The 27,611-nt window shown below is 45.9% G+C and overlaps 1 protein-coding gene across 5 annotated transcripts; it reads right to left on the bottom strand.

Moving 5' to 3' along the window:
* Positions 1–17: 17 nt before the first annotated feature.
* On the bottom strand, positions 18–25,493 carry IL13RA2 (interleukin 13 receptor subunit alpha 2). 5 transcript variants are annotated; one of them, XM_080554519.1, is made up of 11 exons: positions 25,132–25,493; positions 24,893–24,952; positions 15,716–15,879; positions 12,075–12,226; positions 9,715–9,868; positions 9,049–9,169; positions 6,907–7,091; positions 5,648–5,805; positions 4,655–4,799; positions 4,362–4,464; positions 18–3,420 (listed from the first exon to the last, which is right to left on the bottom strand). In XM_080554519.1, exons 3-11 carry the CDS (start codon positions 15,801–15,803, stop codon positions 3,270–3,272), a joined length of 1,257 nt encoding a protein of 418 aa, XP_080410645.1. In that variant the 5' UTR covers positions 15,804–15,879; positions 24,893–24,952; positions 25,132–25,493; the 3' UTR covers positions 18–3,269. The 5 variants fall into 5 exon arrangements, with proteins under 5 accessions (XP_080410645.1, XP_080410647.1, XP_080410648.1 ...); XM_080554521.1 differs by having other exon boundaries at positions 24,893–25,178; XM_080554522.1 differs by having other exon boundaries at positions 18–3,499; positions 24,893–25,175.
* Positions 25,494–27,611: the final 2,118 nt, after the last annotated feature.

Below are 27,611 nucleotides of genomic sequence, written 5' to 3'. Positions count from 1 at the left end.
AAGTATGCCAAAAGAGTGATTTTTGAAAGTGCTTTACTTAATTATGGACTACAGCAAATGGATTAAACCACTGTAATGCAAATACTGTGCAAAAGAATTAATGTAATACTATAAACTTAGGCTGGGAGGAAGCATACTAGTGAAATTCTAGCAAGGTTTAGGACACCAGGAAGGACTAGCAGCTGGCCACCTGTAGGGATTACATTTTGCTCATGCTGGAGAGGTAATGATGTGAGGAAGCAGGTGGGGGTAGCTTGCTGCCACTACAGGGGTGAGCTGGTGAGCGGGGAGCCCCGCACCAGGATGAAGTTCAGCTTCTCTTTCTGAAACACTCCTGCCAAGCTGCAGGATGCAGGTACCATAAGCAGATGTACTTAATTTATCACTCTGTTACTAGGCAGGTTTCTAAGCAGGCTTCTGTCTAACTTTTGTATTTTGTGTTGACTGAGCTAGCTCTGATATTCTGGGGGGTGAGTTCCAGCTGGGGAGGTACAACATCCGTTCCTTCACCACCTCTTGCCTGCACTTGTTCTCTTCAATTCTTCTCCTGTTCTTCTTTTTGGACAAAATTAGGCTCAAAACTTTAACCCAGTTTATACAGCCCTCCTGGAAGAGAACTACAGCAGAGTCTCAGCTTGCTCCCCTCTAGCTCGATTCAGCTGCCTTTCCAGCCGATCTGCAGGTTCGGAGCAGGCTTTTTGCTCTGTGATGCTGCTGCATGAGGTCTAACAGTTTAAAAAAAAAGTTCTAAAAAAAAAAAAAGCTGAATTGAAGTGCACACTGTGGTGTTTTACATCACTGATAGAGCTGTGGGAGCTGGCAAGCAGCCTGTGAGGACTGGTTTTATTGGCAAGCCAAGAGGAGCAATGTTTTACTCTGTTATCCTGTTTGATAAACTCTGACATGAGCAGCACACTGTGCCCCTGTGCACAGCGACCTCTCTGGATCTAGCACTGGGCTTTCTGCCTAGATTTCATTTTTTCTTGCTCGATATTTCACTTCTTCTGCTCATGCACTGGGCTCCAGGCACACTATCTCAAATCTCTGCCTCCAGCAGAAACCTGCCTGCCTGCAACCTGACCTGTTCAATGACCAGCAGCCTCCAGAGAAAACAAGGAATCTACATCAACAAGCAAGAGTGCACAGGATGGGAAGCAGCAGCAGCAGCGAGCACTCCCTGTGCCTCCGTGTGTTCATGGTGCTCCCCAAGGGAACACAAGATGGAGATCCCACATTTGATGGCCATCTCCAAATACTGCCCACTCCAATTTCCTGCATGGTAAAGCAGGTGAAATTGCATCTGAATTACCCACTGCGCCAGGCTCTAGCTTCCCTACCTCTACTTCATGTGGACGAGTTTCACAATGCAGTCATGTGTTTTTAGTAGAAGTTTAAACAGTTGAAAGGGCTGGCAGATTATCAGAGACCTACACGGAGTTATTTCCAGTAACAGGGAATCTCAATGGGATGCTTTCCAACAGTTTTCTCCAGTGCTTCCTGATTTTAACTATTGCCATGACGTCAGTTCTGAAACCCATAGCATAAATACCGCCTAGCTCTGGATGTGTCAAAGTCCTGTAGTTCCTGAAATTACCATGCAGACCTCAGAACTAGCGTGGCTGAGCATTTCCTCTCATCCTGGTGTTGCAGAGCTTGAGGTCCAACCTTGGTCCTCGCAGGGACTGCCCTGCCATGATGCCCCATCAATCTGCAGGGAGGTGCGTGCAGTCTGGACTTTGGAGCAAGTAGAGGAAAATATTTGATCTGTGCAGGCCGGGGACAGCTGTGGTGCAGGGCTGTGTCCCTCGTCGCAGCAAAATGCTGCCTGAGACCAGAGGGGGAAGGAAGGGGACTGTACCTGGCAGGAGGGCAATAAGCAAAGAGCTGCTCCCTGCCATCACACAGAGGAGACGCCATCCTGAGCCTCCTGCATGCTTCAGCATGTTGTATAAAACATACATTCCCTTGAATTGCTCTGGTGAGCATGTTTTGGAGGTGTCTGGTCCTGGTCCAAGCCAGCCTTACTCCTGCTGACTTCCTCCTCTTGTGGTTCCTTTCACCTTCTCTGTCAGAGCAGTCGGTGCCTTGCCAAGTCCAGCTCCCTTCTCCAACCACTAATGTGCTGCATTCATCAAAGTAAATCACAGTATTTCCAATGTCGGTTGCTTGCTCACCAGTATTTTCTAAATTTAAAGCCATCCCATGCTGGCTGGCCAGAAGGCCCAGGAGGCAGTAAAGAGTAGATTTGTGTGTCATCAAAATATCAGCAATTGGGAAGCTTCATTTCTGCTCCAATCTGTGCATAGACCAATTTTTTCCTGGTGCTTTCATTCTTTGATGCGTCCCCAGATAACACTGGGTTGTTGCCTACTTAGCAGTGGAAGCAGCAGATAGTGATTGAATAATTTTGCACTTGGATGTGTAAAACAGTGCTTGCTGTGTTGATTTGTGACTGGTTGGATTAACGTGGCTCTTTACATAGCTGATTGATGCAAACTGGATTTTCCCTTTGAGCTGCCTCTCTTCACAAGAAATTCCCATCTTGAGTAAATGCTCCTGCAAGAAGATGTGTTTTCTGGGTTGTTTAGATGAAATGAAAGCACAAAAAACATAGGGAGTTGAGTTGGTTAGTTGTTTCATTTTTCTGACAAAAGTAAAATTAAAAAACAGAGCCAGGCTTTGAGAACTGTTTTTTTTTTTTTTTTTGTAGTCATTATCACAGGAGACTTCCTTAAAAGTCAATCGGTAATTTCACAGCTGAGTGCATGGTGTTGAGAGACATCCTGGGTGCTTCACTGAATTCTAGTACCTGCGCCTGCTTCCTAGAGAAATTTCCTTACTGCCTTTGCAAGAGTAACCCTCCACTTCTCCTTGTAACCATCTGTCTCTTGCAGTGGCTGTGGCTGTGAGTTTTTACAGCAAAAATTTCTCTCAAGGCCTCCCCACTTCAGCTTTGCAACAGCTAAGGCATATCAGTTAATAAAATAAATACAGTTAGCTCAGGCGCAGCACTTAAATGCTATCAACACGCTGAGGAATGGGGACTAAGAAGAGGTGAGAGGAAGAGTAATGTGCAGTGGCTGCATGCTGGCATTTGTACCTGGCATTGTGTGAGGTGTTGCCCTTCAGTGTATGTCCTGCTGACAGATTTCTAGAGTCCTTAAAAAAAAAAAAAAACTCAGAGGAATGTGTTATCTTTATTCACTGCAGTTTTCATGCCTCCTTTTTGTCCTTTGTCCTGTTATCAGAAACAGTTTGCTCCGGTCAGCTTACAACTCCTCCAGTGTTTTCCTAGGTCCGTTGAGGACATGCATTGCAACAGCCAGCCTCACGAATGGCAGCAGGCAGGGAAGACTCACTTGGGCTTTAGAAAGCTCTGGGCTTCTCAGCCATCCTTGGGACGATGTTCTGAGAGCAATCCTTCAAACACAAGCGGTACAGCAGTCGTGAGCAGAGTTAGCATCCCACTGACATGTACATTGCTTTTCCTGCCGGGGTTCTGCAACGGACACAGACAGTTATTGGAACACCAAGACAACGGGGGACCCACGGTGGCATCCCTTTCACACATCACCGCATCAGTGTCAGTGCAGGAAGCATTTGCTTTCCACTGATTTCTTGCTAGCATCTACACTTTGTTCAAAGCTCACAAACCATAATATTTGAAAGGCGTCTCTGACTCCATGCATTCAAGTATAAAATTTGGGTTAGTCCATCTCTCAGAACAACGTGAAGATTTTTCTCTAGCCAGTTCTCCCTCACCGGTAACAACTTAAAGAGCATATTAGAAAAGCTTTCTACTTGCTTACCCCATATTTTCATAAGGAAAAGATAATATTATCAGTACCAGGAGATCAATTCTCTCTAAATGATCCTTCAGGCAGGAAGAAAATGTCGTCAGTACTAATAATTTGGGACCATCCACTGCATCTGCTTTCCCTGGGTGCAGCCCGTGACATTCAGATGAATGCAAACAGCGCAAAGAGAATGAGGCCTCAGCCCAGAAAAACAGCACTTCTTAAACACAGCCAGAACAAATCTCTGCTGCGTGAGTGGTTTGGAGCAAGATAGTGGCATTACTTATGCTGTGAGTAACTGCTGCATTTCACAGAAACAGACTAGTTTTGTACGACCAGGTTTTGGGTCCCTGCTGATTTTATGGGTTGTTGTGAGGCATTTTATGTCAGAAATGTCCCACTTACAAGGTTGCTTCCTGAAAATAAACTGTTGTTTAGTGTCCAGTCTTAGCTCATCTGTTGATGTTTTTGTCTCTTAGTATTTAATACCTTGTTAAATTTACAGCCATATTCTGACACACCATGTAAAAGCACATTGCACAGACAGGCTGATGTAATGCTTACCTTTTCTTGCACTGACCAATCAACATAAATATTATGAGGCTACTTGACAAACTCAGAATGACTGGAATGAGGATAAATAGCTGCTTGTCCTCTGTTCTGGACACTGCAAAGATAAATGATGACAAATAAGAAATTGCTACATTCCAGAACAGGTCATATTACCTCTTGAAAGCTTGGGCTCAGATTCAAACTCAGCGTGTCCAGGTAAATTGTTACCCTGCGTATATGATTTATTTGTTACGGACAAAATAAATAAATAAATAAATAAACAAACAAAACTTTTGATTCCCTACCAGAAAAACACTCCTGCGTCCATTCACTCCAGAAGCCCTGGTCGGCGCAGAAATTGTTTGTTCTCCCCCTGACACGGACACATGAGATGCGGCTTTGATTTGCTCTGGAAATAGTAAAAGCAGTCTCCATTTGGGTTGACACAGACTGAGAAAGAAAATAGAGAACAAATGGCAAGGAGTTATGTGCAGCCACCAGTAGCTGTCTGGCACGACCTGATGGTTCTGAACATGCTCCCCAGGCTTTGCAAATCCCTGGATTATTTTTTAACAGTTTTGAACGGTTTCATAATAGCAGACCAGCTAGTGCCAGAAAGATGATTATGCAGATAAATCTACTGAAAACAGATATGTTCAGGGGGGGCCAGTTGTGGATGTCACCGTTCATATCTGTTAATTTATGGAATCTTTCATGAAATTAACTACGAACACTCGTATGTAGGATATGACAATTAAAGAAAGAAAATGTCCTTCAGACATCTCTTATGATTAAATAATTATTGCCATTTTTTGCTATCAAAACTGCAACTGAATAACACAGAAGGAAAAAGCACTATGTATGAAAGATCCATTGTGTCCCAGGACACTTCTTTGGAGAGATTAGATTTATAGTTTCATTGGACCAAGTTGTGCTGCCAGGTTCAGGAAGACAAACCAAAACACTCTTTACATGTCTGTTAAGGCTTCCTGAGGTAACAGGCAGGAGGCCTGAGAAAACTATTGCTCAGAAACTCACTCTGGGGTCTTACTGCGAAAGCAATCACTGCGGCTGGAGGGTCAGGGTGCTAAGCACCAAAACACGCAGCGCAGCGGCCGGTCAGCTTCCACCACCAGCGGCACCGGCCGGCGGCTCTGCACAGTCCACGAGCAGGGCAGCCAGTGTGCCGCCCCCGGTTTGGTGCGAGCTCCGCTTTCCTGGCACGCATCCCCGCCGCTGGCAGTGCCCCCACCTCCCCTCCCTGGGGCAGGGTGCTGGCAGGGGTGTGTGGTCCCTACCGCCCAGGCAGCCTTGGCCTTCCCCTGCTCTTCCGCCAGCTGGACCTCGTACTCCAGGCACTGGGGGGGCGTTTCACCACCCGGTGGGCTCCACACCACGCGGAGCTCCTCGGACGCAGACATGGAAACCACCAGCTGCTTGGGGGGTGAGGGCTTTGCTGGGGGGGGAAAAGAAAAGAGAAGGTCAAGAGGTGCCGTCAAACACGTCCTGGTGGGAAGGGCTTCAGTTAATCAACCACCAGCCTCTGTCCCTTTTCCCCACTGATGGGATTTTTGAGCACCTATTGCTATCAGCCGTGATGCTACAGGTGCAAGGACTTGACCTAGAGGCTGGGTTGTTTATTTTCTCTTGAGACATGGCCAGGGCTAGTGCCTCGGTCTGAGATGTGATGCAGGTGTTTCAAAATGCCAGCTTCTAAGCAATGTTCTTGGCACACTTTCCTCAGAGAGCAAACAGGCAATTTGGGCCCCGGTAGTGAGGCACCTCAGTACTGTTGTCCTGACACCCTTTGCATCCCAGGAAAGGCTTGGAATATGTCATATGGCCAAAGCCACACAAGAAGCACATGGAAGCCCCAACTGAATCCAGAAATCCTGCTTATTAGCCCAGTGGATTAACTGGAGGACTAGCTGTTCATCCCCTGATATTTACATGTGGGCAAATAACATCAACATAAGAAGTGCCCTAGCAAGAAGCGAGTCTGTCTAACAGGTTATGCTTCATGCTGCACTTTGTTTTCTTTCCCCATCTGTGACAGGTTTCAAATCCACCTTTGCTTGTAGTTCACGTGCCTCTGGCAGACCCTATTGCACTTTACACTTCTCCCCTGCCCTTAGCTTGCTTTCAACAGCAATGCCCAAAGACCTCTCCTGAGCTTGCAGGAGCAGAGCAGCAGCTTCAGTTCCAGTCAGAGGAAATAAAGCCACATTTGAAGTTCTGCTGCTTGGACCAAAAAAAAAAAAAACCCAAAGCTGCTCTGCTGTCTGCCCAGCAGACCATTTATGTCCTGAGTCATCCAGCTGCTGAGCACAGCACTCCACAGCACCTGCTGAAACTGCAGGGTGGGCGCTGAGCAGTGCCACTTCCTGCAGACACTTGTGGAGACAGGTCCTGCAGGCCACATGCCACAGCTCCCTCTCTGGGGGAAACCCATCCATTTGCAAGAGCACGCTTTAGTTTGAGCCCCCCGCATGCAAGGTGTGAGCCTTCGGTGGCCATGCAGGTCTCCAGAGCCCTGCTGCTTTCCTCCCGGCCTTACCTAGGTTGTGAAGGCGCAGGGTGGCATACAACGGCCTCAGCAGGGTGGCTGCTGCTGACCCATTGACACAAATGCTCAGATCCTTATATTCTGCCTGGCTCAGGTTCTGCAGCATGCAGCCAATGTTTATACCATGGTCCTGGATGTAGTCATCACACTGCACTGCATGGTCCAGGCCCTCATACCTAGCAGTGTATTAGGAAAATGGAAAGAAAAAAAAAAATCAAAACAATGGCAGTTAATACTTTTTTTTTTTTTTTTAAAGAACAATTGGACAGGAGCAAATGAACCTAAACTATGATCATCTCCTGTGCCCTACGCACCCTCTACCTGCCACAAGTGACTCAAAGTACAGTGCTGTGCATCCTCTCACCTGGACTCCTGCTGTGGGAAAACTGTTGGGGGGAGGAGAAAATAAATTAATATGCATACATTTTTCCCAGGTTTGTTTTTATAGGCTGTGGCAACCTCTCTGCAAGCCCTCTGCTGGAGCACAAGAGACCTCATCAGGGGCCGCTGCATGAGCGGAGCAGGGGCAGGGTCTGGCCCCAAGTCATGAAGGCACCCATCTTCAAGCAGCCACTGGCTCTGGAGTTACAGAAAGGTCTCCTCCCAAGCCAAAATGCAGCAGTTTGTGGCAGATGACGTGCGATGAATGTGAGCATGCTAGCAGTAACAAGCCGTTATGGCTGATTGCGGGTGGGTCCTGTGCATGCACACAATTGTGTAATGGATACCCAGGAGGTGGGATCAAAGAAAGGGTTTGCTGGTTATTAGCGATTGTGAAACAGTAACCCTGTCCTCCCAAACTGCCTCCTGTCTCTGGGGATTACTTCCCAAAGCTGGCCCCATCCTGGAAATACCGCCTGGGGCTTCCTATCACCTTTTTAATGCTCCAGCTGGGTTATTTCCATTTTGGTAGGGCTGAATCTGGCCTCTGTATCGTATGCCTAATAAAAGACTCCCTGTAAAGCACATCATTATGTGGGAAAAACCTCATGTGGTAGTGCTATAGAAATGAACTCACAGGGATCAAAGGCTACCAGGGCTGTGTCTCCCCCACCCGTTCTTGTTATACAATGGGACCCAGATCCAAATGCCTGTTTTTGTTAGAGGCAGTTAAATAATGGTGGGTTTTTTGTTTTTCTGTGGGTTTGGAGTTTGTTTGTCTTTAGCAACAAATCATACAGCTCCATGTTGGTTTTTCAAGCAGACCTTTGTAGTTTGTAAAATTGTTTTAAATCAACGTTCCTGTTTCGAAGAACACTTCCAAGAGCCACAAAGAAACTATTTTTATAAAGCAGCTATGCTTTTCTTTACAAGTAGCCCAAAGGCATGAAAACAAATGATTCCCTAACTAGTCATCTTTACCATAGTGTCACAGGAAATGAAGCACAAGTGAAGCATTTAGTTCATCTAAAAACACTTAAGTCCAGCTTAGTTTTTCTTGCAGAAGAGTCATTAGGCAGTAGTATAAAAGAAATAACTGAGAAGCATGGATTATTACTACTTCTAGACAGCTCTTTTGCTTGGGTGAGATTTGCTTGTATGAAAATATATTTGAGAAGTAAAAGTGTTAGTGCCAAGAGTGCCTGCTCTTCGCATAGGGTTCACTGAGCCTTGTAACCGCCTGCCTAATCCTATGCTATAGAGATATATGCATTATGACCAAGAGAAATGCATGGCCAGAATGGCCCAGGTATATTGAGTGAAGGAAAAGCACAAGGCCTCATGATGGCCAACATGCAGAAAGCACTTCATGCAGGTGATCAGCAAGAGCCCCATTTTAAGGAAGGCTGCCCAGAGCTGTGGGGCCAGGCTGCTGCCCTGCACACAGTGACGGCTCCCAGTATGGGGCTGAGGAAGATGCGTGCGTCCCACCTTGCCTTGAGCAAAAATGCTCCAAAGCCTGCTCTCTGCCTCTCCATGCTGGACACAGCTCCTGGAGAAGGGCTGGGAAGAAGCAGGGTTTGGGGATTTCCCTGACAGAAGGCACATGTTGCTTGGAGTGTTATTCTGGGTGGATAATGTAGCAGCTTTGCCAAACATAAAAGCACATTTTCCATCTTAGTACACTGAGTGATTCAAAGTGAGGTTCACTTGATTGCTGCCTGGCTGTTTTTCTATTTTGCTGATACATACCAATAATATAGACCATAATGTACACCGCGAGGAGCGAGGAGACCTGGTTGCCAAGTGCACTTGAGGTATTCCCAGTCATGATAGATGCAATGAAAATTCTGAACCTCTGATTCCAGCTTTCCTGTCAAATGAGAAGAAAATAACCACTGTTTAGCAAAGCACCAGTCAGAAATACAATTTTACAACTTTGAACAATTGTGTGCTGCAGTCAAAAGACAAAGAAGGCCAGTCACAATCATTAGATAGTTTTGCTGCCAAGTGCTCTGTTTCACATAAAACTCAGTTTGCTGTGGTTAGAGCAGAAATATGTGTAACTAACTGACCCTGTCATTCAGCAGTGGAGCTCTTGCAGGGAAACCCAGCAGAGACAGGGTAAGGACAGAGTCTTGCAGCAAAGAGAAAGAGGCAGGAGATGCTGGTTCTGGTTCTACCTCTTCCCATAGCCTGTTAACACCTGATGGCAGGGGACTCATTGCGGTACCTTGGGAAATGAGCCCCAAGTATCCAGTAAGCACAACCACAGCCACGGACAGCAGTGAGATGTCTTATACCTCAACCAGCCCTGCAATGGCTTAGCCATCCAGCAACCCTCAGGCCAACAGTGCTTCATGCAACAGGCTCATGCAAAGTGTGAAGCTGCACCAGGTACAGAAGGCTGCTCCTAACCTTGCAATGGGACCTGAAAGGTAGCATAAATCCATTCACTCTGAACCTCCACGTCATTGGTACACCGTCCTTCAAGCAGGGTCTGTACCTTCACTTCAGCAGTCCTGCTGAGGTCAAATCCAACTCTGAATTTTAGTTTCCTAGTAAAAATAACCTGGTTGAAAGACAGACTTTATAAGCACCTCTTTTGTCACTGAGCTGCAGAATTACCTACCATTGCTAACTCTCTAGCTGCTAGTAGGCTCGCGCGTTTTAATGTTTCGTTTTGTTTTAACCCTGCTTCTCCTACCAAGTGCTTTTCAGACACTCTTGTACAACCCACTCTGCTGTTGCTTGTGCTGCCCATCCTCACTGTCTTTGAGTCCCTCCACCCCAATGACAACGAAGAGCAGACATCAAGGCATTCCCACCAGCCAGGAGCACCCAGGAAGGTCTGACAAGGACACTGACATAAATCCAGATGAAACGCATTTTTTTCGGGAAGTGAGGTAATCAGAAACAGAAGCAAGCTGTATCATGAGGAATTTGTTCCTGTAAGTGATGGGTCACATAGGAAAGTCAACCACAGCCAGCAGGGCTGGTCCAGCATCCTGTCGTGGTGCAGGAGCCAGGTGACGCTGCGCTCCCAGGGTTAGCCCTTCGTGAGAGCTTTACGAGCATTCCTTCTAAAGGTTTTTCTTTTTGCCTCAGGGTTACTCGCCCTTCCCTTAAACAAGGAAAAGTAAGTTGGCAAGAGCTGCAGCAAGAGACGAGGGAGAAGGAGTCATATTGACCCAAAGAGTAACGGACTGTAAAGTGAATATGCTTGCCGCAACAGGAACTTGGTGCGGTGGTAGAGCCCACAGTTGGGCTTTTGTCAGCAGTCACAGAGCGTAAGAGCCCTGTTGAGCCACGTGTTTCTACCAGACATTGCTGATTCTTGCTTTCTCTGATGTTCCCGTAGATTTTATTTTATTTTATTTATTTTATTTTATTTATTTATTTTATTTCATTTTATTTGTTTTTATTTTATTTTATTTTATTTTATTATTTTATTTTGGTTTGGTTTGGTTTGTTTTTTAACCAAATTTTCTGCGTGACTTTATCTGGCACCCAGATTTTGGCAGGGTGTCAGAGGTGACATATTTCTCTCTTTTGGATCTGCTTTGTAAACACTTTTATTACTTGTGATTCAGGGAATTCTTACACGGTCTTTTTAACTGCTTTTTTATTATTATTATTATTTTTATTGCACTTTTAAAATGTCAGTTAAAATCATCATGGAAGAATCTGCACAGCTGCCTGCTGCTGCATGGCTCAAAGCATGACTTGCGCACAAAGAGCAACTTTCCATGCCCTGGCAACTGCAATCTCCAGCTGAAACAGGGAGGGAGGCTCCGTGCTCTTCCCCTCATTTGAGCTCCAAAGGATGGCTGGGCTCAAAGCCTTTGTTTGGTGGCTGCAAACAGCCCGGCAGCCTTGGCTCTGATGCCTTGGGTGGATGAAGCAGACAAACAGCTCACACAGGACCTGCAGAAACCATTCACAGAAAGAGGCCAGGGCCCACAGTACAGCTAACCTGGTATGCCTGCTTCTTCTCTCTCTCTAGTCTCTTGACCTGATGAGCTTTCTAGCACTCCTGCATTACGGTTGTGCAAAATCTTCCCTTTCAGGAAACTGAAGGAAATTTTTTGGTACTCCTCAGTACCGTGCACCAACCAAGCAGCCTGCCACTGGGTTTCCCCTTGCCCTGCTCCATTTCCCTCTTCTAAAGACTCCCACAAATATTTCAACAATCCTTCCTGTACTGTGTCTGTCTGCTGTTGCCCTGCTACATATCAGTGAGATAAGACTGACAGTTTTATCATAGATTTGAGCTGCAGTCAAACATATCTAAAAAACAGAAGTAAATGTCAATTAAAAACACTCTTCTGAATGAAAGCAATGTTAAAGCATTAGGATAATTAATGAAACGTAATCTGGTAGTTATTTGCCATGTTGCAACCCTGAGGATATGTTGACATTGCCTGAGTTCCAGTTCAAATACCTGCAAAGACTTTCTAAAAAGTATAGTGCCTTTTACAACGAGGAATGCTACTGGATATCACTTTATTACTTTCGTCACTAAGGGCCACACCCTCTGATACAAACAGCCCCTTTTCTAACTCTCACTACTGCTGTTGTGAAATTTCAAAACACATTCCTGTCTGGCAAAAGTTTCAAAGCACTGGCCCTATGGAATGGAGTCTGCCTTTTCCATGGGAAGTTGGAACTGCTGTTTTACCACGGTCCTGCTGCTCCCTTAAATGCAAACACAAACCTGTACAAGACATAAAGGCAGAACAGTAGCAATATAAGAGGAGTAAACTATGTTCTCTTACCTTCCATTCTCTGTCACCAGTGTTACGGTATTCAAACTTGTATTTTACTGTGCACTCATTGAAGGTTTGTACATTGGGTGGAGGTTTCCACTCTATATCGAGAGAACCTAAAAGCCCAGGATCAGTGATCTGAAGGTCTTGTGGGGGAGCAACTAAATTGAAAACAAAGCAGAGGGTAAAAGAGGTTGTTGATGTAAAGAAAAAAAGAAAAAAGAAAGTCATTAAATTTGATGAAATGAAAAATGCAGCTGCTGGGTGCGGAGGGAAGCTGGGTGGATGTTTAATAGCCTCCACTCAACAAACACGCACAACCTCACCTCCTGCCTACGCAAAAACAAACAGTTCTTGCTGATACTCAAAGAAAACAGTCAAGAACCATTGAAGAGGGACAAAAATGCCACAATATCTTTGACACTCCCTTTCAAACTGTTATAAACAGAATTGCTGTCCTGGGATGAACTTTCAAGTCCTCCAGTTGCTCACTTATAACTTGTGGTATTTACCAACAGCTGTGAGGACAAGTATCCTTGCTGGCATTGCATTCAGCACGTACACCAACATAGGATGACAGATCACATCATGCTGTCAGAGAAATGTATATTACTTAAGTATAACAGAGACAAATCACCCATCTTGCTTTAAATACTCTTTTCAAGCTTATTGAAGATTAGTGAAAGAAACAAGATAAAACCATACAGAAGCACAAAAGCAAAGAGTTAGAATCATACTTATTTTGGACATCTGCCAGGTATAGACAAAAAAACAAAAGTGCTTTTACAGTCAATATAGCTTTTATTAAAATATTGTAAGTTGCTACCATGTGTTAATAAATCAGAGTATATTTTGGATGAATTTCGGAGTAAGTCATGCTTCCTAAAAGCTCAGCTCTGTATTGAGAATGCTGTTCACATGACAAAGCTGTTCAGATCATTCTATTTTATTAGTTCAAACAAAGTCAATTTTTGTAACAGGTCATTTTTCTCCATGTATGCTGTCTAGCAGTGATATTATCCATTTGGGTTTCTACATATTCATTGCATGATGCACGCTTATCTTGGTGACTTGTAGTCCATCTCCTGGCAGTGGCAGGCTTGCATTTCTGCCACGTCTCTGAGTGTGGACTCCAAGGCACTGGCTTCTCTGCCCCCTTTTTGTGTCCTGGGATTTATATATTTATTTTTTTTTATAAATCCATTATGAAGGAAAATCCTGAGAATACCTTTAAGTGGAAGACATTGATACAAATCAGACTTTAATGTGCTCTTTAGAAAGTTTACAAAGAACACTACTGAAAGATGTATTTCTCCTGAGGAAGCCCTCCCAAATGAAACACTTCACAGGCAGCAGTCTTCAGGTTCCACATTTCCCAGCATGTAAAGCTCCCTGGGAGACTGCTTGTTATGTTAGATGTCAAAGTAGGATATCATGGCAGTGTATTTAGGGAGGTGCTGGGGCAAGGAACAATAGATTATAACAATTTGGAGGGGAAATAAATGCGCTTTTATGTATTTTTCTGTGTAAGAAGTAAAACACTTTGCCTCCTACCAGCTGTGAGTCCCGTGAATGCAGCCTGGATTCAGAAGGTGGCTGTGGGCTTGATCCAGCCCCAGAGGCAATGGGGCATGGCCCTGCATGTGCAGCCCATTCTATCCAGGGTTGTCCTGCACATTCCCATGTCCCCTCAGAAGGCCAGCGGGAGGTATCACTACGCTACAGCAGGCACAGATTCACCGACATGGGCAGAGGAGGGGGGAGTAGGGGCATAGGCAGCTCTGCCTGTGCAAAGAGTGCCCAAGCTGGGCTCTGGGCGAGCATCAGAGCTGGGAGGGCAAGGTGAGGGTTTTTTTCTGCATCTTCTGGTCTTTGCAAACCCGCGAAAGCTCCAGGAAAGGGAGAAGCGGCACCGGCAATAAACTGAGAACAGAGCTTAAAGAGGCACAGCTGCTAAAAAATGAATGAATGCATGTCCAGAAAGGCCGTTTATGGTCACAGGAATGAGGGGAACAGAGAGGAACGGGGATGTTCATCACACACCGGCCAGCCCACGCTGAGAACTGGCAGAGCTGCTGCGAGGGAAGACTCCCACAGCCCCAGCACACCATGTGTGAGCAGCCAGCTGGCCAGCTGGCTGGAAGCAGGACTGGGAGCTTCCTCCTTGCAAGGATGAAGGTTGAGCCTTGCCTATATACAACCAAGCAAAAAGCTACTAGCCTTTGTTTGTGACTCTCATATGAAACTTGCAAGAGAGCAGTAGGTTAGGCCAAAGTGGAATTTATGTTTCTCTGGAAACAATAACACTCTGAAATTTGTTTCCATCCTGATTTTTTTCCATAAGCAACATTTTTTTCAAAACAATAGCAACTGTAAACAGTAATTATTGCAAAATAAATTTCAACCAAAATTAAAGTTCAGTGGGAATGGAAAATCTTGGTTTTAGGATGTCACTTGCATTCTGGAATTCGATTGTTTTATAGATGTCAACGCTGCCTCTTGAAGTTCCTCAGTTTTACGTTCCTACAGGACATACAAAGCTCACTCACATCATTCACACAGAACACAGGACTAAAAGCACTCTATTTTGTCATCCAGCCTTGAAGGAAAGCTGCTCCCGAGTGTTTCTTGAAAGAACTACCTCCTTCTCCGGGCGACTTGCACCGCAGTGACTCATATCCCAGTGTGCTGGACAACAGCTGCAGCCCCCAGGCCACCCCGCTCCCAGTGCTGGGCACTCTTGCTCCAGCACCACTGCTTTGACGACCAACCGCTGGCACATTCCTGCCGAAGGTGTGCGAGACAGCTGCCTCCTGCCGCCGCCACGCACTGCGTGAATGGTGCAAGGAGCAGGAGGGCTTTGTAATTTTTTCCACCTGCTTTACAAGTGGGGAAACGGCAGCCTACGAGGTACCCCCTGCTCTTCTATATCTGCATTTCTTGGTTTGGTCAGCACCGGAGTAGGGGTGCAGGTGACTTTCATGTTTTGAGAAGCACGTTTTAAGGGCAACGCTTGCTCGCCTGGAGTGGCAGCATCGTGTTTGCTGGCAGCTTCCTGGGCATGCTGGAGGGCAGAGTGGGGAGCCTCTCGATGCCCTCTCAGCCATGTTTTCACCTCTCCAGTGCACACTGACTGTGGTGGGCAGGGCCAGTCCTGCTAAACGGCCCTCTAAAGAGGGAGAGCATCTGGATGTGAAGTCCCAGCTTCCACTGCACCCAGCCAGTGACTGTAATGCAGCAGAGCAGTACAATAGAATTTCAAGTGCCTCTGCCATTGCCAACAGCTTTCAGAGCAATATTTCTTACAAGAAGAAATTATTATTCTCAGGTTATGAATTACTCTTCTGTTTCTTACACCATGCACAGTCTGTACAGCTGCAATCACACTCAGGAGCATTTGTGTACCTAGGTGGTGTTTTATAAAAGCCAGCCCTATATCAAACAATATATTCACTGCCCAAGAAAGGCAGTTTCTGCTCCCTTTGAAGTTTCCACCGAACACACAATACATTTACGCAATTGACTGCATGTTTATAAATCTGCCCCTTGCTGTAACAAAACAAGCCGTGGCTGAAGGTCTACCTCTGCAAAGAGCCCGCGCTAATGCAACGCATGTGGGAGCAGGAGCCCGGCCCGGGTGCTGCAGTTACCTGCTGTCTGCTGGGAGGAGGAGGAGGAGGAGGCCATGCAGCCCCACACCAGCGCCAAGGAGAAAAGGTAAATCCTCCGGAGAGCCATCAGAAGGACTTCAAATGTTCAGGGCGGAAGGTACGCGGTGTTGGAAAAGCTGTCCTTCGACGCGCAGATAGGAAGGCTGGAAAAATGAAGCAGAGTTGAAAGGTTTTAACACGGCGGTGGGGCTCTGGAATTCCCTCTGCAGGGTGTGCACAAGCAACAATTGCCTTTTCACTCGTTTACCAAGACAGATTAATCATTTCCCAAAGGAGATGTGGTTTGTATTTTTATTTATTTATATATTTTTTTTTAATTTTGGGGACAGCAACACATGGATGACTTTAGCTTCATTCAAAATAGTTTCTGGCCAGCTAAGCACATTCTCCAAATGAAAGTCAGTCTGCAATCATCAAGCTGTCTGCAGCACATCTTCTACGGAAAGAGTGAGGCAGCCAGTCAGCCATCCCTCCTTCTGGAGGGAGTGCCTCCAAACAGTGACATTTTTTATTAGAAAACCCCAAATCAGAATGCTTGAGACTTTCTTTATCCAATAAACAGACGCAATTTACTGAACTGTCACCAGCGGAGCTTTCCTGTTTCAGGATTTGGTCACTAAAAAGAAAAAAAAAATCAGAGGAGAGAGGGTTTCCTTTCTAATTCATCCTTCAACAACAAAAAAAAGCGATGTTAGCAGTGTCTGTGAGAAGTCTTCTTCGTTATAACAATTTTTGAAGAGAACAGATTTATCTTCCAAGCAGGTCTGCTGGAGGGAAGATGGGGCGTGAGAGGGATTGTGGAGCAGTTTGGGGGGGGGGGGGGGGGGGGGCCTCCTTCCTTCAGATTTTGTGCTGGAGGGGGAAGGAATCACTGCCCATGAACACACCAGCTCAGCCAGCCTCCCTATGGCAGAAAGCACATGCATTACAGGTTTTATATATATATATGTATGTATAATTAAATATATATATATAACATATTTCTTTAACTTTTACATATAGATTAGCTACAGGTAGAGATGCATGTATGTACAGTGCTGAAGTTCTGCTTGTGTAAAATTACGGTGGCACCTGTGGGAACACACAATGCATCCCTGAGCTTATTTCAGATTACAGACCTGGTGTTTTGTTGCCCCACATCCTTGGATATAAAGGTTGGCTCCTGGGTGGTACTCTGGCATGCCTACTCCTCAACCACCCAGCTGCTGAGTGACAATACAAAATTGGCAGAGCTTGGGAAATCTGAGAGCTGAACCAACAAAGACCCCATCCCACTGAACGAGGACAAGGGGATCAGGTTGCTCGGGGCGGGGGGGGGGGGACGAGGGAGGAAGTATGAATTAACCAGAAATCCTAACTGGCAACACATGGCAGTGATGAAAAACACACGATTTCAGAAGCTAATTTTCAATTCAAACAAACTTCAGATCCTCCCAAGTGCTCCACATTGGTGTAAACAGTACCAGTAATTTTTCGGTTTTACTGTAGAATGAGAAGGGAAAATTCTAGTCAGAATAAATGAGTAGAATTAGTTTGTAACATGCTAAACAGGACATAAATCTTGTGTCAATAAAACCCATCAGATGGGACGTGTGTATAGGTCTTTGCTTCAGAAAGATCTCATAATTCAGTACAAAGATTCTGTGATAAAAAGAGTGGGCTTACAGAGCTGTGAAAGCAGCAGATATAACTCACACCTGATGAATAACAGCACCCGAGGACTGAGCATGAATCTTAATGGAAGAAGATTTTCTCCACTTCCAACTATGGTTAATTTTAACATATTTGCACAGGTTCACAAGGCAAATACAAATAAGCAAAGCTTTACACAGAAAGATTTAAAACCAGTGAAGGGCTCTTACCTGGACCTCTGCTAAGTACAGCGGAGTCCCTCTGCCTCTGGAGGGCTGAGCTCCTCCACAGCCTCGTGGCTGCTCTGCTAAAAGCTTTGCATTTCTTACAGCTTCAGAGGTTTTTAAAGACATCTCTCTGTTCTCTTCAGGGATCAGATATCACACTGCAATGTTACGGCACTTGCCGCACACTCAGAGGCTTTATTAAGCTAGCAGTTCAGCCACTAGGGAGGACAATGCCAGGATTTATGATCTGTTGGTGTGAATTGTTGCCATAACTGTGCTCAGTAGGTCAAAGGTATATCTCAAATATTTTAATAATTCGTTAAAATGAAAAACAAACAGCGTAACCGGCACAGGCTGCCTGCCAGAGGCTGCCTGAACCCCTGCAGTGCTGAGGCACAGCTGTCCCCAACCCCTGAGAGCACCATCCCCATGCAGCACCTTGGCCTATGCACCCCAGCTCTGGTCCCACAGGGACAGCCCTGGACTGGGCTATCCCACGGCCTCCCCTGCAGCTCTCTGGCTCTGCTCACCCACAGCACAAACAGCTGTTCCTGCCTCTCAGGGATCTACGGGAAACATATAAAATTATCCATCCCCTCCATCCTTTTCTGCATCTTAGGTATATCGGCACAGCTGGTCACCATAAACTTCATAGAGCATTTCATGTCCCTGTTTACTTTATCCCTCCTTCCCAGCATCATCCAGGGAGCCATCCCACCTCTCAGCCCCTCCTGCACCTTGCTCGAGCCCTGCCTTAGGTTCAGCCCACAGCATCCTTTGCAAGGACTGGGTACTTCAGCCACACCTGGTTTGCCCCCCACTTAAAGCTCTACTACCAAACACAAATTGCTGTCCTTTATGGGGGGGGGGGGGGGGGAAGGAAAAGAAAAAAAAAAAGAAAAGCAGTTCATCTCCCTGTTGCCTTATGTGAGGTGAGGGAAATTGATTGCAGCAACTCCCCTGCAGGTGGGCCAGTAAATGATGTTTTGGAAAGCGGAGCTGCAGTGCGCGTGCCCTGACAAGTAATGGGCTGTGGCTGAGGCTGCACGCATCTTCCCATTGCCAAATTTAGAAATATTGAGAAATGGCGATGACATACTAAGGAACATGAGCAACAGTATCAGGAACAGAAGGAGCACTTCTCGTCAGGAAGAAAACAGCCCTCAAAGTACCTGTACAGGACATGTTGTATCGGTGTTTGAACTGATGCCCAAAAGAATGTGTTATTGCTCCCCAGGTGGAGTCAATGAGAATGTTCAAAGCAGCAAAGGTAGGATCAAGCCCTTTTCTACCTGCCAGTTATCCTCCCGATTCCACTGGGAGCACACACACACGCGTAGACATACACAGTTGGGCAAGGCGTATCAACCAGCAATGCTAAGGAAAAAAGTGATCCCATATACCTTGTTATAGCAACTACCTCCCAGAAGAGACACCAACGGCTGTGTGCGCGCAGCTTTGAAGGCAGAGGTGCAAGAGCAAGGAAGAGGGCCACTGGGTTCTGTTGGGATCTGGCAAAAGGGGAACTCTGAAGTGGCGACCAGGAAGTGAGTGACCCACAGCTGTCCTGACCTGGGGTGGCACTTGGCTGGAAAACAGCCCAGAAGACCGTGGGAACTTTGCTCACGGTTGATCACCATATGAATGACTGCTTGCTCTTCTTCTTTCTGAAGCAACAAGCAGCAGAAATGGGTAGTACAGACCCTGCTGCCTAGAGCATCCCATGGTTATATTTTTTTTTTTCAAGGGGGAAAGGAGGTTATGGGTCTGTTCTCCCTTCATTGAAATTGCACATCTCTGGTTGTTTTCTCCTTGCTTTCTACAAAATAAGGGGGAAAAGTTCCTTGCTGCTGGTAAATGTATGGCCTTGCTCTCAGAGTTATGCAAGATGAGGTTTTAACATTGATTTTCATTGTGTAAGCTATTTTAGAAGAAAAGGTCACATTGGCCAGATCATTTGAAACAGATGAGAAACATTTGCCAGTAGGGTGAATGCCAGTTCCCAAGTGCTAGAACTGGGTCAGTTCCTGAGAAAATTAGGTTGGAAAAAAGCACAGTTGGGCTTTGCAATAACAGGGCTCCACTGCACAGCCTTGGCCGACGGCTTGGCCTATGCTTGGCAGCGCCGGAGCACACAGGGAGGAACAACGAGCTCACAGTAGTGCTGAAAATCATCTGCACATTCACAGCCCCACCTGCTCAAACCAGCTCCCCTTGCAAATCGAAGGCATCTTTCTTTTCCTCTCCATGTGTTGTGGCACTGGTACCTGATGCTCACACCATGTTCCTCCCCCAGATAGTGCTAATGCAATCCCCAGGCTGATGCTGGAGGAGGTCACCTGAGGACAAGCTGGGGAGGATCCCTGCCCTTTTCCAGCTACGTGCAGCCAAAGCACGGCCCACACAGCAAGTGGGAGGTGGCTCTGCACACCTCTGTAACACTGTGTGCTCAGACCTTGGCTTACACTGGTGTTTTCAGTGCCATGCTCCCCAGGTAGAGCAATGCCCTAGCAAGCTGAGGGAAACACGGGGCGGAGCCCTTCATGTGCCTGAACAGAGCCTCATGCCCTGAGCTCAGGGCAGGGGCAAGCAGGTGATTTGCATCTTACTGAGCATTCTGCAAATGGGGTTAAATTGTGAAAAGCTCATGGAAGAAGAGTCTCCTGAGTGACAGTGAGGACTCCCTGGCTCACCTGCTGGCCCTGCACACAGCTGGGAGGGCGTTTTGGCAAAGGGCCTGAGCTCCGTGGTTGGGATCAGCTCCCCACAGCTGTGACCTGCACCCACCTCTCCTCAGAGCTTTCTGGTGTTTGTGGCAAGACACCTGTGTGTCCTGCGATGGGTGAATTGGCAGGGATTTTTTTCTGTTCACCTCCCTGATGTGGCTGCCTTTGCCATGAAGACTGTGATGGCTGTATCTGGAAGTGCTGCCAGCACGTTCATTTCCTTCTTGAATGAGATTCTGGGAGGTTTGTTAGGTCGGTGAGTAACTGCTGGAGTCACTGTGTGCTCATGAACTTCTCCTGGGAGCTTTCCCTGCAGAACAGGAGTCACTGTTCCTCCAGGAGCCCGGCCAAGTCCCAGGGCACTGCAGTTGCTCTCCAGGGGCAAGATTAACCAAAGAGGCAAGAACTTGGGAAGGCAAAGTTGTAAAGGCATCTCCAGGGTAAATAGGAAATTTTGAAGAGCAGAGAAGACCCTGAGCTCAGTCCTTGGCCTCTGTCAGATTCACTGAGCAGGTGCATCCAGAAATGTAAAAGTGTATATGCAAAAATTCACTTTGGTTTGAGGAAATAAATGGAGAGAAGCATCTTTGCTAAAGCTTCTCCTTGCAAACTGCAAAGAGTGTGGTAAAGGTATCATTGCTGGAGCCAAGTCAAAAAAGATGGGCCAAATCCTTTCTGCTTAAAATATGTTTGCTATGCTCATCTCTCTTTTGCCAAATTGGTTTTGTCAAACAATCCAGTGCCCTCCTATGTAAAAATATTGGGATTTGATAGTTCAAAATAAAAGCTTTCAACTTTACAATTCAGTTTCATGTTAAGAAGTAGCTTCCTATTCTATGAAATAAAAAATAAAAGGCTCCAGCTATGAACAGAACATTTGGGTATTGAACAGCATGTTTCATTTGATCTAAAGTGATGGTTTTTCTATTGCCAGTGGGAAGAAAAATCAATGACTTATAAAAGCCTCTTAATTGTCTCATGTTTCAGGGAGGCAAGTCTCTTTTATACAACTTGCATTAAACAAGCTCTTTCCAGGGCGCCAGAATAAGAGAATCAGCAATTCAAAACAGACCTGTTGCCTCCAGCGTAGTAATATGAATTGCACAGAAAAGGGTACATCAGTGCCAGGAGACGTGCAGGAAAGAGGAGCATGATGCAGTGGCGACAGACCGATTGTTGCAAGAAAAATCCTTTCTTTGCATTAATAAATTAAACACTTGTGGCTTCCATGGGACTCCAGGAAGTAATAAAGGGAATCCAGACTCTTCAGCAGTGCCCAGTGTCAATATTTATTCTTATGGTGAGTGGAGTCCTCAGTTTTCCCTCTGTGTCTGCTGATGACTATTGTTGGGGACTAACCCTGGCTTGGACATCTCTAGGAAGGGACAGCAGCTGTTTGAATCTGCCTGCATTATGCAAGCCAACTAGGCAGCCGCTGTGGAGCTGGCACGGCTGACCACTGAAATTTTTGCTTTCAGTGCAAAGCAAAGAGGGGAGTGCAGAGAGGATGAGGGAATGCCGGGGACAGGCATGCTGGAAGGGGACCGGGAGCAGAGCCCGGCATGCCAGAGCCCAGACTTTGCCTGTAAATACACCAGGGATTGATGAGAAGCACTGAAATAAAGACAAAAAGCCAGCATAGCAACAAGTGCTAATAAGCTGGTCACAGATATATCCAGGCAGAAATGAAAAAAGAAACTAAATGCAAAAGAAACTACAGATTATCTCTGGAACAGGAAGGTTCTGAAATATCAGCAGGAGCTGAAGAGACAAACAGCCAACCCACGTATGCTTGCTGACCCAGCTGGGCAATGGGGTGCTTGTGACAGACCTGTCTGACCCCAGCACCACAAATACTGGGTACGAGCATGACCAAGGAGATGCCCAGTAAGAGCTGCAGAACAAATGCTGTTCATTTCCTCCCACCAAGTCCACCTCCTCCCCACAGGTGCATCTGCAGGCCCCCAGCTGGCCCTGAGGCTGCTTTAGGGAAGACCGAAGCCTTCCCTCCATGCGGCTTTGAACCCAGGTGATCTAGTGAATTTGCCTGAACGGCACGGCTCTTAGAGCTTCACACAATACTGATGGAGCTGAATCCAGCTCGAGCAGCAGTTATCGTAACTATCAGGAGGAGGTTCCTTTTGCTGGCTGCTGTGGAAATATGTGAGAGTCTAGCACAGTGCTAATACCCTCAGATGTTAAATCTTCAGAAATCGAAACAAAGAGTGAAAACTAAGTCGGGCTCCTGTCTCCTTCAGGCCAGTTCTCTGCAGATGCACTGGAGGACGTTTGCAGACCAGGTGGGAATATAAGCTTTTCTCCCTTGACTTCTTGTTTATCCTAAGCAATTGGATTTTATCTAGTTATTCACACCTGACCTGTAATTTATGTTGGATGAAAAAAAAAACCAGGCAGAATGGACCCCAGCCTGATGTTAAAGAGTAGGCAGCTTCCTGACAGACATTTACAACTTTCTACCTGTGCAGTAGGATTGGCCAACCTGGTTCCCAGAGTGAAGCTGGTGCCTTTCCTTAAAATCCTCTCTCCACTTGCTCACTAGCCCTATGTGACAATCAGCAGCCAGGCTTTCAATAGCTCCTTCAGTGCTAAATGCTAGGGGGAGGGAACATCCCACCCTGCCCCATACTCGGGCTCCCCTGCTAAGGACGGCTGAGCCCTGCGAGGGCCATGTTCAGCCTTTTCCCCATGAAGGCAGCTGGTCGGTCACACCATGCTCCTGCTCCCCTCTGGCCGCCTACCCGGCCTCCTGCCAAGTTTTTTTCCCCAGCAGTGTTTACCCCCAAAAGTCGATGTGTACTCTGCCTGCGTGCTTTAATCTTTCTAGTTTAAACCACCAGGTTTCGCAGAACAGCAGTAAGTAGTTCCAAGATCATTTTCAAGTTGATCCAGAATTAAACAAACAAATGAAAGAGTTGCTATGAAAGCAGAAGTTTTCATGCTGAGTGCTCTCACAGCAACTGGGAAAGCAAGCCTGGCAGTGTGCAGCCCACTGCAAACCAGCCCCACAGGCACAGCCCTGCAGTGGGCAGAGCACTTCCCAGCAGCCTGCCCAGGGTACAGAGCGTGGATGGATCCAGCACTGAGAGCCGCTGGAGCCAGTGCTCAATCTCAGCTTTCAAACCACCCTAAAATAACAGTAACCTCAAGGCTTTTTCATCATTTTTTTTAAATTTGAATTTTCTTTCACAAGCCTCTGAGCCCTCGGGACAAGCAAAGTAAGTTTCCCTTTCCTTCTTTAAACTCTATCCAACGTCTTGTACTGGAAAGTTTAGCAGAGACGTTGGCAGAGGTCCTTCTGGTGTGATCACTGTGCAGTGGGAGCAGTAAGTGTAGAAGATGGATATTCTGTACAGCTTACAGCCCTAACTTTGGTGCCAGGGGATCTGGCAATTTCCACTCGCTTCATTTTTGCCTCCCCATGAGTGGGATCTGGCAACCGGGGTCAGCAGGATGAGCTGACATTGCATGAAGTCTCTGTGCCTGGCAGGCCAGCTGGCAAACACTGGAGAAAGGGCAAAGTCTCTAGATCATTATCATGGACCAGCCTTTGATCTCTGAGCTGCAATCCTGGATATGAAACAGTATTTACCCTTGAGGGAGATGGTTTTCCTACAGCACAGGGTGCCTTTGGAGTGGCCAGCAGTGCCGGGCCGTTCTCCTGTGCCTTGCATGTCCCATACAGTGGCTCAGGATGACCAATGCAAACAGCCCCAGCCCCGGCCTCTGTGTCTCTTACATAAAGATCTCACAGGTGTTGAAAGGTGCGTTGCTGGATGCTTTTATCAATGGTACAATGTTTGGTCCAATGATGAACAAACCAAAATGAAGTTCTTTAAGTTAAAAAATAAAATAAAATCAAAAAATGCTGAATTGATTTTTCCTCTGCAGATGCAAATAATTTGAATTTCACCTCCCTTCCCCCCACTGAAAGAGCAAGCAGTAAAACAGAGAAACTGCTTGGCCAGGAATGCTTAGACTGCAGCAATATCTGCTCACATTTTTATTAATGAGTCCATGCTGATTTAAGACAAGCCTAGATACTGTTTGTTATATTAAAAACTATTTAAATATTTCCATAAAAGGAAAAATATGGGATTTATACATTTACATTTATGTTAGGAGTGACCACACACAGAAAGGATTTCAAAACAGCTAGAATGTGGCTTGCAGTGTATGGAACAGGTATCAGTTGTAGCAACAGTAGAGTAAATACAAAAAAAAAAAAAAAGTGTAATTATGTCTGTCTGTAAACCTGCAATTCAATCATCACCTTCAACTCTCTGAGCAGCCAAAGTTATTTCAAGAACACAAACATCATTACCATTAAAAAAGAAAGAAGTACTGGAAAGCTCTTTCAAATTCATATAGAAATGCTAGTAAGCACAAATCAATATTCTGTATTACACCTGCAAAGGTATGCCGAGTTTCAAAAATACACAACAGAATATAATTACAACATAAAGCAGACAAATTCTCCCACTCCCATTTGTCTAAATGCAGCAGAGAATGAGCTGCTGGGATTTAATGCTGATCACATAGTTACAGCTTACCGTAACAGTTCTGGACTTTCCTTTGAGCCAGGTAATGCGCAAGATGAAAATATTCACTAGCTGTAAAAAAAAAAAAAAAACAACAAAAAAACCTGGAACAGCAAAATTGAATAAAAAGTCCTGCATATATTCCTGTTTCTAGAGAACAAGTTTCAAGCAGCTGCATCTGAACAGCCAGCCTGGAACAGTTTAGTGTATAGGATACACATGAAGAAATAGGGAAGACGACAACTGCTCACTGCTCACGGCAGACGTCTGGCTCAATATCCCCTCCCAGATAGCAGAGTAAGCACATTGTGCACGTGGGATATAGTAAACAGTCCCACACCAGCATTTGAGGGATTTTCCTGTCACAAGATGTATTTTGATCAGAGAACCCTGATTTATGCAAACTGAAGTGTTTTGTGGAAATCCACTGGTTCCAGCTAACTTCTGGCGGACTCCTGCTTGGCTGCCAGCCAGCTTGCGGCAAGGCTGCTGGCAATGCAGTGATCCTGGGGTGGGGGCAGCATCACGGGCAAACGCCACAGGCACCCTCGTCCAAGGTCAGGGCTGGGGGCTCTCTGGGAAAAGCCTTGAAAACCCCAGCTAGTCTCAGAGGTTGCAGATCTCCCAGCTCCCGTAACCTGCAACGTGAGGGCTGCTGGAGCTCCGCACTTCCTGAACTAGGACTCATCATCCCAGGAATGGGTGGGCAAGTCTCCACAGGCAGATGACAGCTGAACCACTTCATTTGTGGGAACAAGAAAGAAAGGAAAAAAAAAAAGGCATGAAATTAAAACGTTTTAACTTTTTATTCAATGGGAAATTTTGTATTTTGCTTCCCCTGGGGCCTTTCAAATTGTGTGAGGCTCCTCCTCACCAAAGAATAACTTCTCTCTGTTGCTATTTCCCATAAACTATGTTTTGACTGAGGTCCTGATCCGATGGCTGCTGCTCTCGTAAATGCAACAGAGGAAAAAAACCTGCCCCAAGCAGTTACAGGCAAAAGTGACACTGGTGGGATGGAGCCGATGCACTATCTGAGAAGTCGGACTTCATATCCTGGGAGAAGATGCTGGCAGTTCAGCTATAAATTACAGCTTTAAATGATGAAATGCTAGTAGGAGAGCTCCCCACTGAGCTACAGGTACACCTGGTTGGTCTTCCCGAGCATGCACTGGCACTTTCCAGTTATTGGACAGTGAAATCAGGAAGAGTTAAATTTCAACAGTATTATTTGATTTGGGGATGTTCTTACACAGGTTGGTTCAGCAACAGGGCATTTGAGTTGGGGAAAAGAGCAAATCAGCCTCTTGTGGAAGTTTTGAAATCCCTGTACATGCCCAGGGGCATGCATGCATTAGATAACCCTGAAGAGAAAAGGAGAGGAGCAGTAACTGTCTCCTTCCACCCTGTTAATGAGAGAGAGAGATTCTGGCCAGAGGTGACCATGGAATGTGGGAGACAAAAGTTTTTGCCAGATCATTTAGCAATGATTTACTACTTACAAATTTTACAACTGACAAATTAATACTGACAAAGAAGTGGATCTTTGTGACTGGACCTGAGGGTAACACTACTTGAAGATCTACAAAAGCACAGTGGCTTTACAAAGCCACAGCTGCAGCTGGTCCCTTCCCACACGAGTGCCCTCATGATCCTTTCCAGTTGCAGCTTTGCTAGGTTTGCCCTTTGGAGAAGCTCACAGAACAGCATTTGCACTGACCACAGCCTTTTTGCTTGGGGTAAAAAGGTAAGATAGTACATCATCTTTGATTAAAAATCAACACTGTTCCATTTGTCATGGATAAAGGCATGCTATGCTGCCAGAGCCAAAATCTGATGTCATGGAGCATGCACGGCTAGCAGTCCAGTGCAAAGATGAATTGAGACACTACTGAAGAGCTATAAACAGTGATTTATTGGCTCAGTCCTCACAGAGACATTACTGCAAAAGCCTAAAAGCAAAAGAAATGCCTGGTTTTCCTCTCAGCATCTGCTGAGCAAGCAGAGCTCCTCACCCAACAAGCTACCTCCTCCAAGGATTTTTGTAACTGAAAGTCAAGGGTGCCCCAGCATCCACATTTACTTGAGTAAGAGTCCAGTCCCTGCACTGGCTGGATGCAGATTTGGATTCCGAAGCACACAGCTGTCAGGTATCAGTGCCTGAAGTCCCTTGTGCGTAATGACAGGTTCTGGGGAAGCTGCAAACCAGAGCTTTGGAAAGCCCCGCACTTCCAGCTCTCCACAGGAGACCAGAGCACAGCAGCTCGTGTCAGGAGTTATTCTCAACCGGCCAGGCTGCACAACAAATTCACAGTCTACCTTCAGTAAAACAGACTGTCGCATTTGCTGTGATAAAGGTTATGCCCACATACAAAATGAGGAAAAGTGTGGTTCTTATTAAAAAGAAAAATGAAGTTCTGCTATAGCATTTCTCATGCTCAGACACTGTTAAAAGGCAATGCTGCCTTCCAAACTAAACCCAAACTGAGATAGCTTAGTATCAGATCAATTATTATTAGGAGGCAACTAGCATTTGCCCCAGTTTTACCTTACAGGTGCGGCTCAGCTACTTTAAAGACTGTTTAAGTACATTGCACATAAAAATATTAGCTATCACCTTAGGTAACACCTAATATCTTAAGTCTAACGCTTGAGAAATGCAGAAATCCTTGTGGGTGTGCCGGATTAAGCCCAAAGATCATCATGCTTTTTCCTATTTGTTCCCTTTTCC

The sequence above is a fragment of the Anser brachyrhynchus genome (assembly GCF_964034855.1).
Source record: "Anser brachyrhynchus genome assembly, chromosome: 13".
Taxonomy (NCBI): domain Eukaryota; kingdom Metazoa; phylum Chordata; class Aves; order Anseriformes; family Anatidae; genus Anser; species Anser brachyrhynchus.
This window is presented reverse-complemented; position numbering and strand designations above follow the sequence as displayed.